The sequence below is a fragment of the Oncorhynchus mykiss genome, chromosome 13 (assembly GCF_057628025.1).
Source record: "Oncorhynchus mykiss isolate SJ-2025 chromosome 13, ASM5762802v1, whole genome shotgun sequence".
Taxonomy (NCBI): domain Eukaryota; kingdom Metazoa; phylum Chordata; class Actinopteri; order Salmoniformes; family Salmonidae; genus Oncorhynchus; species Oncorhynchus mykiss.
Window position 1 is genome coordinate 55,694,982 of NC_143034.1, and position 12,711 is coordinate 55,707,692.

The following is a 12,711-nucleotide window of genomic DNA, read 5'->3' on the forward strand; positions in this document are numbered from 1 at the left end:
TGTAGCTTTATGACAGAAAGATGATTGACTTTCTCATGGTGTTCCAAAAAGTACAATTTCAACCAAAGACCCCTCCCCAAACACTAAAGCGCTCTCCGATTTTGCCCAAATGACGTTAGATTATCAGTGACTTTTTAAGGGTTCAGTGAGCCCTGGGAGTGCCATATAGGGGTATCTTATGAACATAATGTGGTGAGGATGAGATCCTTAAACATTTATAGGGATACTTAACTTTTAAAGGTCAAGGTGAGTGAATACATTTCAATTCAAGATTACAATTTAACCACTTACCACATCAGAGGAAGTTCTATTAACATACCACCATAATAGCATTAAAAATATACATTTGTCCCTCTCTGACTCAGCGGGGTCGAAAAGCCTCGTGGTAACTTTCTAGCTAAAATGTGAGGCGGAACAGACACTTAAAAAGGAATTACCCTATGGCACAGACCGGAGCTCCCCGCTCGACTGGCTCTGCCACTGAGGAGAGCCAGGCGATTGAGATCGTAGAGCAGTATCTCTTTGTAAAGCCTTGCCGCAGCAGACTTCTCGGTGGCAGAGGCAGATTCTAATGATTATGTCCCATAATTGATGCTCAGTCTGCCGCACCTTGTTGGCAGCACTGAAAGGGTTTTGTGATTGCCTCAGAATGACAATGTGTAATTTTCCACCAGGAAGACTGGATCATCAAGTCTAGTGCAGTGATATAACTTTTACTGATACTTTTCTTACTGATAGTCTAACCGCTCCGAGGTAGTAGGAACTGACCTCGCTGATAATCTAACCGCTCAGAGGTAGTAGGAACTGACCTCGCTGATAATCTAACCGCTCCGAGGTAGTAGGAACTGACCTCGCTGATAATCTAACCGCTCAGAGGTAGTAGGAATTGACCTCGCTGATAATCTAACCGCTCAGAGGTAGTAGGAACTGACCTCGCTGATAATCTAACCACTCCGAGGTAGTAGGAACTGACCTCGCTGATAATCTAACCGCTCCGAGGTAGTAGGAACTGACCTCGCTGATAATCTAACCGCTCAGAGGTAGTAGGAACTGACCTCGCTGATAATCTAACTGCTCCGAGGTAGTAGGAACTGACAAGTCTGCAAAGTTTTAGTAATTCTGCCCTGTCATATTTAATCTTTTATCATTGCTTCATGTTTTTTTGCAATATTGTAAACTAGTCTTTCCTGTCGTATGTTATTCTTGGACTGACTTGATCTGATCATGAAGGGATCTGTAATGATCACCAGTCTGTCTGTTCTCTCTGTAGTGGTAACCACTCATGCAGTGCTGGCAGTGTGAAATACGACGACACCGACTTGTGCTGGGGGCCTGTCACCAGGAAAGACGCCTACAAGGTGTTTCTGGTGAGTACATACTGCACCCCTGTTTCTCACCCCTGTCCTTCTACCCTCGTCCCAAAGGCCCCTGGAGGACACATGGTGTACCACACCTCTCTCTGTCAGCCCCTGCCATCGTGACTGAGCCCCAATGTGCCAACCCCTGTCTGTGTTAGTGTCAGAGAGCCTCTCACGGCCTCCACTCCTGCAGCCCTGAGCAAGTGTGTGTGCCCTTGAAGTCTTAAGAGAGCGAAACTCCTGCGATTTCCACTTTTGCTTTAACTTGGCCGGCCGACAGTGATAGATGTGCTGATCTCCTCCTGTATTATTTCCCCCCTCCACTGTTCTCCCTCCACCCTCACTCCTCCCTCCACCCTCACTCATTTTCAACAGAACGAGCATACCCAAACAATTCTCCAATAAATGCATTGTTGTTTTTTATCTCGTCTGGATAAGCCTCTTACATCATGTCAACGAATTGAAATTATGCTGATTTATAATCTCCTCCTGTATGTTTTGTTTACCTTGCAGTTTCACAAAGTTTCCTTTTAGGGAAAGGGACATTTCCACCTCTGTTAATGTATCTAACTGATTGCTTCTTATTATAGTAGATGTTGAGATTATTTTGGCTTGGTAATATTTTAAAATAATTGATTGTATCTGACAGAAAGTCAACTGTTCTCTGGTGTTTCTTAAAGAAGATGTTTCCTGTTATTAGTTTTGGTCTCTCCTGCTTACAGACATTTGGACTTCTAGGGGCTTAGTTGTATTTTCTCCCATTTTCTTCTCCATGAAACCTTATTAGATTTCTTCCCATGGTGGACTCGTCCTTAAATAAATAATTGGGCTTTGATAAAACATTCATCAGCTTCTGTTAGCACACAGGGAGTGGAGTGTCTTCCTGCTCCTCAGCCCCCCTTTGTCTTTGACGTGCCTGGGTCAAACGCTCTGGCCCCTTAGCCACTGCCCACCACTCCCCATGATCACTTTAAATAATTGATTGACTATTCCTTTTAAGCCAAGCCGCTCTCCATACACCGCTCTGTCCTGCCCAATGGAAATACCTCTCCTCTCCCCCCTACGCTATGCCTGCTTATGCTCTCTGACACATCTCTGTCCCACCCCAAAGACCAAGGTGCCCTTCGTCCTAATGATGGGTCTATCTAGGCACAATGTCCACAACATCTAGTCTTTGCCATCTGGAGTCATTATGCAGCCCAGTATTTTCCCTTTTCCTTACAACAACGTCCATATCATTTCACTGGAAGGCTTCAAGCTCCGAACTAAGTGACCTGCTTTATCACCCTACTGCCAGTCTCTTTATGAACTGAGTGAGTCAGAGGGTGCTTTAGTATTGACTCCTATTATAATATGCTTAATCAGACTTTGGAAAACATTGGAACAGTTGTCAGAAAGGCTGACAATACGGCATTGGGAAATGCCCCTTTATTTTGTTTTGGTTTAGCTAAAGAATTCAAATGAGCCTATTCATATTATGCCGTCCCATTCTGTGTTTGTGTTTGAAAAAGGCAGTACAAAAAGAACCATAATTACAATTCCTAATTACTTTTTTTGTTTTGGTTATGCAATTAGTTTGGCTTAGTTTTGAGGCTCTAAGAGGGTGTAGGCATTAGCAAACACACTGCGTTCAATATGTTAGCATTAGTTGCTGCTCAGTTGTTGTATACCAATGGAATTGCTCAAAGCTGGTCTTTGAACTATGTTCAGGAGGTTCTCTGTATTTCAGTCGTCATTACATTCTATCTGTTAATGGCCCTTCTCTCCTGTCCTCATCAACCACATTTCTCTCCTCACCATCACATCTTCTCAACCTCAAAATTGAGTAGTCTCTCCTGGTAACAGATTGTCAGTTAATCCTCCATTTGTACCTTGACCAGGCATTTGTAGCTCCCAGTTCTATAGGTGCCATTGATAAGGGGCTTTAATCCCTTGAATGGTATTATCTGTTTCCTTAAGGGATTTTACTGCGGTAACTGCTCTGTACCATATTTATTCATCTTAAATAATCAATAGTGTGTGTAATGTTTAAGTTGTGGTTTTGTGCTAAGCAGTAATGCAACCTGAACTTCCTCAGTTGGGTGCGTATTTAGTCTGCCTGGGCTGCCGTACTGTGTAGGGCACCACTGGCTGCCACATGGGGAGTGGGATTGATGTCGGACACATTAGTCCAGCCACAGCGTTATTAGGGTTTAGAAAAGGAAGCAAGGAAAGATTAAAGGGCAGCCCGATTACAGCATAACGGTGCACAGCTGTAATCCCCGTGTGGGTGGCTGTTTGAGAGAGAAGGAAAGAGAGAAGGAGAGAGCATGATATAGAGAACTCAGGCTAATGTCACAGACAGACAGAAGTAGGGTTGATGGAGTGGTTTCTCCAGGGGGCCTTCTACCCTCTGCACCCTCAAATGGACTGTTGCCCATATAGACAGGCTTAAGACTTTTTTTTCCACCTGCCCTGTACTGTGTTGGTCTGAAAGTCACAACCCTGGGCGTTGCATGTTTCGGGCCACCGGCCTCATCAGACCAGGTTTTTATAGTTGCCACCCACATATCAGTGGTCTGCCTGGCCAGACTGCTCTAATCGTCATCAACTGAGCCACAAGCTAGTCTTATTCTAGATCTCGTTGGTCGATTTTGAATGTGCCAGTCCCTTTATCAGAACAAGATACAATACACATTTCAGTTGAAGGCATTTGAATTCAGTTCTAGGTATCCCCCTTTCCCTTACATGACCAAAACTGTGGACACTTGCTCGTCGAACATCTCATTCCAAAGTCATGGTCTGCGCACTTCTGCACTCGGCTGTCCCGTTCTGTGAGCTTGTGTGGCCTACCACTTTGTGGCTGAGTCATTGTTGCTCCTAGACGTTTCCACTTCACAACAATAGCACTTACAGTTGACCAGGGCAGCACTAACAGGGCAGAATTGACGTACTGATTTGTTGGAAAGGTGACATCCAATGACGGTGCCACGTTGAAAGTCACTGAACTCTTCAGTACGGGCCATTCTACTGCCAATGTTTGTCCATGGATGTTGCATGGTTGTGTGCTCGATTTTATACACCTGTCAGCAACAGGTGTGGTTGAAATAGCCGAATCGACTAATTTGAAGGGGTGTCCACACTTATGTGTGTGTCTGTGTGTGTGTGTGTGTGTGTGTGTGTGTATATATAGTGTACCTCACATTATGCTTGTAAATCTCTCATTTCATTTGTCATTTTTTTTCCAGACAGTTGCCCCACAGTGGTTGCAGCAGTGTTTGTTGTACTTGGACAACAGATTGTGGGTTATTTTTAGTATGTGACAGAACAGCTGTCCCAGTTCAGAAAAGTAGTTCTGCTCTACTAGCAGACCCACAAGGCTCTGGGGATCAGCACAGAGAAGGGGAGAGAGGTGAGAAAAACACTGACCAAATCAAGGATCATCTATTATATAGGAGGGACTATTTTGATAACCGCTGTCAATAGATTTCTTCAGCTTATCTGAACAAGCTACCATCTTCACAGCCTGTCCAGGGCTGGGAATTTCCAGGGACCTCACGTTGTTATCACGATACTTAGGTGCCGATATGTATTGTGATTCTATATGTATTTCAATTTGATAATGCTGCAGAGAGACAAGAGAGCATGAGAAAATAAGTTTTGATCAGTCATTGAAATAAGTGCTGAAAACATGTTGGCTCACTATTTAAAAAGATGGAGAACAAGCCGTAGGATGAAAAATACCGGAGTTTTGACTTGCTCTAGCTTATGCTACCAAGAAACAAAAAACATGTATGTATGTATGTATGTATGTATGTATGTATGAATGTATGTATACTGCTCAAAAAAATAAAGGGAACACTAAAATAACACATCCTAGATCTGAATGAATGAAATATTCTTATTAAATACTTTTCTTTACATAGTTGAATGTGCTGACAACAAAATCACACAAAAATGATCAATGGAAATCAAATTTATCAACCCTGGATTTGGAGTCACACTCAAAATAAATTAAAGTGGAAAACCACACTACAGGCTGATCCAACTTTGATGTAATGTCTTTAAAACAAGTCAAAATGAGTCTCAGTAGTGTGTGTGTGGCCTCCACGTGCCTGTATGACCTCCCTACAACGCCTGGGCATGCTCCTGATGAGGTGGCGGATGGTCTCCTGAGGGATCTCCTCCCAGACCTGGACTAAAGCATCCGCCAACTCCTGGACAGTCTGTGATGCAACGTGGCGTTGGTGGATGGAGCGAGACATGATGTCCCAGATGTGCTCAATTGGATTCAGGTCTGGGGAACGGGCGGGCCAGTCCATAGCATCAATGCCTTCCTCTTGCAGGAACTGCTGACACACTCCAGCCACATGAGGTCTAGCATTGTCTTGCATTAGGAGGAACCCACGGCCAACCGCACCAGCATATGGTCTCACAAGGGGTCTGAGGATCGCATCTCGGTACCTAATGGCAGTCAGGCTACCTCTGGCGAGCACATGGAGGGCTGTGCGGCCCCCCAAAGAAATGCCACCCCACACCATGACTGACCCACCGCCAAACCGGTCATGCTGGAGGATGTTGCAGGCAGCAGAACGTTCTCCACGGCGTCTCCAGACTCTGTCACGTCTGTCACATGTGCTCAGTGTGAACCTGCTTTCATCTGTGAAGAGCACAGGGCGCCAGTGGCAAATTTGCCAATCTTGATGTTCTCTGGCAAATGCCAAAAGTCCTGCACGGTGTTGGACTGTAAGTACAACCCCCACCTGTGGATGTCGGGCCCTCATACCACCCTCATGGAGTCTGTTTCTGACCGTTTGAGCAGACACATGCACATTTGTGGCCTGCTGGAGGTCATTTTGCAGGGCTCTGGCAGTGCTCCTCCTGCTCCTCCTTGCACAAAGGCGGAGGTAGCGGTCCTGCTGCTGGGTTGTTGCCCTCCTACGGCCTCCTCCACGTCTCCTGATGTACTGGCCTGTCTCCCTGTAGCGCCTCCATGCTCTGGACACTACGCTGACAGACACAGCAAAACTTCTTGCCACAGCTCGCATTGATGTACCATCCTGGATGAGCTGCACTACCTGAGCCACTTGTGTGGGTTGTAGACTCCGTCTCATGCTACCACTAGAGTGAAAGCACCGCCAGCATTCAAAAGTGACCAAAACATCAGCCAGGAAGCATAGGAACTGAGAAGTGGTCTGTGGTTACCACCTGCAGAACCACTCCTTTATTGGGGGTGTCTTGCTAATTGCCTATAATTTCCACCTGTTGTCTATTCCATTTGCACAACAGCATGTGAAATGTATTGTCAATCAGTGTTGCTTCCTAAGTGGACAGTTTGATTTCACAGAAGTGTGATCGACTTGGAGTTACATTGTGTTGTTTAAGTGTTCCCTTTATTTTTATGAGAAGTGTGTGTGTGTATATATATATATATATATATCACGCAGTTGAAGTCGGAAGTTTAGACCTTATCATTCTGACATTTCACATTCTTAAAATAAAGTGGTGATACTTACTGACCTAAGACAGGGAATTTTTACTAGGATTAAATGTCTAGAATTATGAAAAACTGAGTTTAAATATATTTGGCTAAGGTGTATTTATATTTAAACTCAGTTTTTCATAATTCCTGACATTTAATCCTAGTAAGAATTCCCTGTCTTAGGTCAGTAAGTATCACCACTTTATTTTAAGAATGTGAAATGTCAGAATGATAGTATAGAGAGTGATTTTATTTCAGCTTTTATTTATTTTATTACATTCCTAGTGGGTCAGAAGTTTGCATACACTCAATTAGTATTTGGTAGCATTGCCTTTAAATTGTTTAACTTGGGTTAAACGTTTCGGGTAGCCTTCCACAGGTTTCCCACAATAAGTTGGGGGAATTTTGGCCCATTTCTCCTGACAAAGCTGATGTTACTGAGTCAGGTATGTAGGCCTCCTTGCTCGCACACGCCTTTTCAGTTCTGCCCACAAATCTTCAATAGGATTTAGGCCAGGGCTTTGTGATGGCCACTCCAATACCTTGACTTTGTTGTCTTTAAGCCATTTTGCCACAACTTTGGAAGTATGCTTGGGTCATTGTCCATTTGGAAGACCCATTTGCGACCAAGCTTTAACTTCCTGACTGATGTCTTGAGATGTTGCTTCAATATATCCACCAAATTTTACCTCCTCATGATGCCATCTATTTTGTGAAGTGCACCAGTCCCTCCTGCAGCAAAGCACCCCCACAACATGACGCTGCCACCCCCGTGCTTCACGGTTAGGATGGTGTTCTTTGGCTTGCAAGACTCCCTCTTTTTCCTCCAAACATAACGATGGTCGTTATGGCCAAACAGTACTATTTTTGTTTCATCAGACCAGAGGATATTTCTCCAAAAAGTACAATCTTTGTCCCCATGTGCAGTTGCAAACCGTGGTCTGGCTTTTTTATGGCGGTTTTGGAGCAGTGTCTTCTTCCTTGCTGAGCGGCCTTTCAGGATATGTCGATATAGGACTCGTTTTACTGTGGATATAGATACTTTTGTACCTGTTTCCTCCAGCATCTTCACAAGATCCTTGGCTGCTGTTCTGGGATTGATTTGAACTTTTCGCACCAAAGTACGTTCATCTCTAGGAGACAGAACGTGTCTCCTTCCTGAGCGTTATGATGGCTCCGTGGTCCCATGGTGTTTATGCTTGCTTACTATTGCTTGTACAGATGAACGTGGTACCTTCAGGCGTTTGGAAATTGCTCCCAAGGATGAACCAGACTTGTGGAGGTCTAACATTTTTTTTTCTGAGGTCTTGGCTGATTTCTTTAGATTTTCCCATGATGTCAAGCAGAGGCACTGAGTTTGAAGGTAGGTATTGAAATACATCCACAGGTACACCTCCAATTGACTCAAATTATGTCAATTAGCCTAGCAGAAGCTTCTAAAGCCATGACATCATTTTCTGTAATTTTTCAAGCTGTTTAAAGGCACAGTCAACTTAGTGTATGTCGGGCGCAATGGTTAACGGCGCTGTACTGCAGCACCAGCTGTGCCTCCAGAGTCTCTGGGTTCGCGCCCAGGCTCTGTCGTAACCGGCCGTGACCGGGAGGTCCGTGGGGCGACGCACAATTGGCCTAGCGTCGTCCGTGTTAGGGAGGGGTTGGCCGGTAGGGATATCCTTGTCTCATCGCGCACTAGCGACTCCTGTGGCGGGCTGGGCGCAGTGTGCACTAACCAAGGTTGCCAGGTGCACAGTGTTCCCTCCGACACAATGGTGTGGCTGGCTTCCGGATTGGATGCGCGCTCTGTTGTGTATCGGAGGACGCATGACTTTCAACCTTCGTCTCTCCCGAGCCCGTACGGGAGTTGTAGCGCTGAGACAAGATAGTAGCTACTGAAACAATTTGATACCACGAAATTGGGGAGAAAACGGGGTAAAATAATAAAAAAAACATTTTTATAAAAAACTTAGTGTATGTCAACTTCTGGTTGTGATTAAGTGAAATAATCTGTCTGTAAACAATTGTTGGAAAAATGACTTGTGTCATGCACAAAGTAGATGTCCTAACCGACTTGCCAAAACTGTAATTTGTTTACCATAAATTTGTGGAGTGGTTGAAATACGAGTTTTAATGACTCCAACATGTATGTATGTATGTATTAAATGTTTTTTTTTTTTACAAATCGATTAACGAAGTCAAAGTATCAATATAATACTGTCAAAAAATAATGTCCCGTATGTAACTGTATCGATCCCCCCCCCCCGTCACTAAGTCTGTCAAACCACTCTCTCTAGGATTGAGAGGTAGTGCCTACACATAGTATGAACTTTGCACCTCATACATACATGCATGCAGAGGACATGAGTGAAACTCAATAACAATATTCACTGGATTGCACGGAATGGAATTCACAATTCTGGAGGTCAGCCTCACACTTTACCCTGAGGTGTCTGGACTATTTGTCAGGTTGACTTATCGTCAATGGCCAGCTCTGCAAGTTCTTTTGAAACTTAAAGTCATATCAGTTCATTCAGTGACTTTGTGACTGAAATGATAAAGGTATTGCAGGTGATCAAAGGTTTTCTCATTCTGTAAACCTTCAATGGACGTCAAGCTTTTCACACAGCTGGTGCTGGGCTGTACTTTGTCAGTTCCTTTCACATTCTTTAGTCCCTTTCAGACTGAGCTCAGACGACATTGATTGTAAACACACAGGCTTTTGTCATAGCAAGACGGACTAATAACAGCATACAAGCTGCAAGGTGGGTGGCCTTTTGGTTTTCTCTGACCTTTGGTTAGATCAATGGTATCCACACAAAGCGCTATAGATCATGCTGTGGAGCATGGCAGCCATTTTCTCCATCACGATCTGCAAAACCTCTTAACCCTTTTACACTTGTAGGAATCGGCCTATATAGATAGGGCTACATTTTAAATGTTTCTGACAGAGGAAATATGACAATGATATGCATAATCATGGTAGCAATTGAAAGGGAACAGTTTGGATATTATTGGAAAATTATTAGACCAAAGTGAGGACAGAACAGTTCACCTGACACAAGACTGAATCCAAAAATGACACTGAATTTTATGTTCATTTTACATTTATTGTACTTCTGTTGCATTTGTTGATAACAAAATCAGAAAAATACTCTGGATATATTCAGTAACAAAAGAATATTCCTGGAAAATGTGGGGTAGGTGCAACATAAGACAAATAATTCCAAGTGTATGAGTGAGAGGACTAACTGATGTATCCACTGGGCCACAAACCTCTCCAAAGTGTGCACGTATCCTAAGTAATTTTAATGCACTTTTATTACTCAGAGAAGAGTCTTCAAATACAGTGGGGAGAACAAGTATTTGATACACTGCCGATTTCGCAGGTTTTCCTACTTACAAAGCATGTAAAGGTCTGTAATTTTTATCATAGGTACACTTCAACTGTGAGAGACGGAATCTTAAACAAAAATCCAGAAAATCACATTGTATGATTTCTAAGTAATTAATTAGCATTTTATTGCATGACATAAGTATTTGATCACCTACCAACCAGTAAGAATTCCGGCTCTCACAGACCTGTGAGTTTTTCAATAAGAAGCCCTCATGTTCTCCACTCATTACCTGTATTAGCTGCACCTGTTTGAACTCGTTACCTGTATAAAAGACACCTGTCCACACACTCAATCAAACAGACTCCAACCTCTCCACAATGGCCAAGACCAGAGAGCTGTGTAAGGACATCAGGGATAAAATTGTAGACCTGCACAAGGCTGGGATGGGCTACAGGACAATAGGCAAGCAGCTTGGTGAGAAGGCAACAACTGTTGGCGCAATTATTAGAAAATGGAAGAAGTTCAAGATGACGGTCAATCACCCTCGGTCTGGGGCTCCATGCAAGATCTCACCTCATGGGGCATCAATGATCATGAGGAAGGTGAGGGATCAGCCCAGAACTACATGGCAGGACCTGGTCAATTACCTGAAGAGAGCTGGGACCACAGTCTCAAAGAAAACCATTAGTAACACACTACGCCGTCATGGATTAAAATCCTGCAGTGCAGGCAAGGTCTCCCTGCTCAAGCCAGCGCATGCCCAGGCCCGTATGAAGTTTGCCAATGACCATCTGGATGATCCAGAGGAGGAATGGGAGGAGGTCATGTGGTCTGATGAGACAAAAATATAGCTTTTTGGTCTAAATTCCACTTGTCGTGTTTGGAGGAAGAAGGATGAGTACAACCCCAAGAACACCATCCCAACCGTGAAGCATGGAGGTGGAAACATCATTCTTTGGGGATGCTTTTCTGCAAAGGGGACAGGATGACTGCACCGTATTGAGGGGAGGATGGATGGGGCCATGTATCGCTAGATCTAGGCCAACAACCTCCTTCCCTCAGTAAGAGCATTGAAGATGGGTCGTGGCTGGGTCGTCCAGCATGACCACGACCCGAAACACACAGCCAGGGCAACTAAGGAGTGGCTCCGTAAGAAGCATCTCAAGGTCCTGGAGTGGCCTAGCCAGTCTCCAGACCTGAACCCAATAGAAAGTCTTTGGAGGGAGCTGAAAGTCCGTATTGCCCAGCGACAGCCCCGAAACCTGAAGGATCTGGAGAAGGTCTGTATGGAGGAGTGGGCCAAAATCCCTGCTGCAGTGTGTGCAAACCTGGTCAAGAACTACAGGAAACGTATGATCTCTGTAATTGCAAACAAAGGTTTCTGTACCAAATATTTCTGATGTATCAAATACTTATGTCATGCAATAAAATGCAAATTAATTACTTAAAAATCATACAATGTGATTTTCTGGATTTTTGTTTTAGATTCCGTCTCTCACAGTTGAAGTGTACCTATGATAAAAATGACAGACCTCTACATGCTTTGTAAGTAAGATACACTGCCGATTTTGCAGGTTATCAAATACTTGTTCTCCCCACTGTACAAGGTGCTTTTTTGCCCTCTCTTGTGTCTGTCGTATCCTGCATCCCAGCCATCACACAATTACTGTTGTTTTCGCAATCCAGAAACTGTCCATCTATAAATCACAGTCTGGGTCAGGTGGGCATCATTTGAAATATTGTTATATTGCCAATATGACAAACTAAATTCTAAAGTACGATTTTGCAAAGTTAGGCTTTCACAATGCAATTCAGGGAAATGGGTCATAATTTTGGTGCGCATCGGAATGAGTCATGAGTGCATTCAGGTGCATGTGCCGTGGCAAATTTTCTTCACAAAAGACAAAAATAGGTTCATTCTGTTCAGACACCCCAGTTTATGATGCCATGTCATCTTGTAACTGTACATCAAACATAGTGATCATAAATGTTGATATTGCATATGCATGAGTTTGATCATATAGAAATGTGAAGTGCACATTTGTACTCACTTGTATGACATAATACATAAACATTTTCATCATCTTCCCAAATACATAGTCCTCTTAATTTTAAAGGGTGTTTGTAAGTAACTGCAACTACTTGTCACACTCAAATTCAGAACAGCGGTCAGTCAAACCCCTTACAGTGACGTGAAGCTATGAACTCTGACGTCATGTATAGCATGTTACTCTTCAGCCACTGCGTTTGAATTTAGGCATTTATCCGTGCCCAAATCTGCCATTTTCATCATGTACAAGTGTAAAGGGCTATGAAGATGAGTTGGGTGAGATTTGATCTGTTGCTGATTGATTCTCGTGTCTAGTACCTAGGCTGTTTTCACTCTCCCTTAAAACTAATATACAGTATATTTAGACACTAAGAGAAATCTTACATCCTAACTACTCACTTTGATTGGGCTTTTCCTCAGTCATGCATATCCCAGCATAAGGTTGTAGGTCATTGTGTGCTTGGCCAATCCTAGCCGTTGACCTGCCCTTTACATTGGACCACAGTTTTA

The 12,711-nt window shown here is 43.6% G+C and overlaps 1 protein-coding gene across 2 annotated transcripts in view; it reads left to right on the plus strand.

The window, feature by feature from the left end:
• The window catches only part of LOC110486589 (putative sodium-coupled neutral amino acid transporter 12), an 88,519-nt gene that overhangs the window by 24,911 nt on the left and 50,897 nt on the right, over window positions 1-12,711 (plus strand). For both annotated transcript variants that reach the window (XM_021558307.3, XM_090196823.1), the window contains exon 8: window positions 1,271-1,367. In XM_021558307.3, coding sequence (XP_021413982.1) covers window positions 1,271-1,367 — 97 coding nt within the window. The remainder of the gene's footprint in view (window positions 1-1,270; window positions 1,368-12,711) is intronic.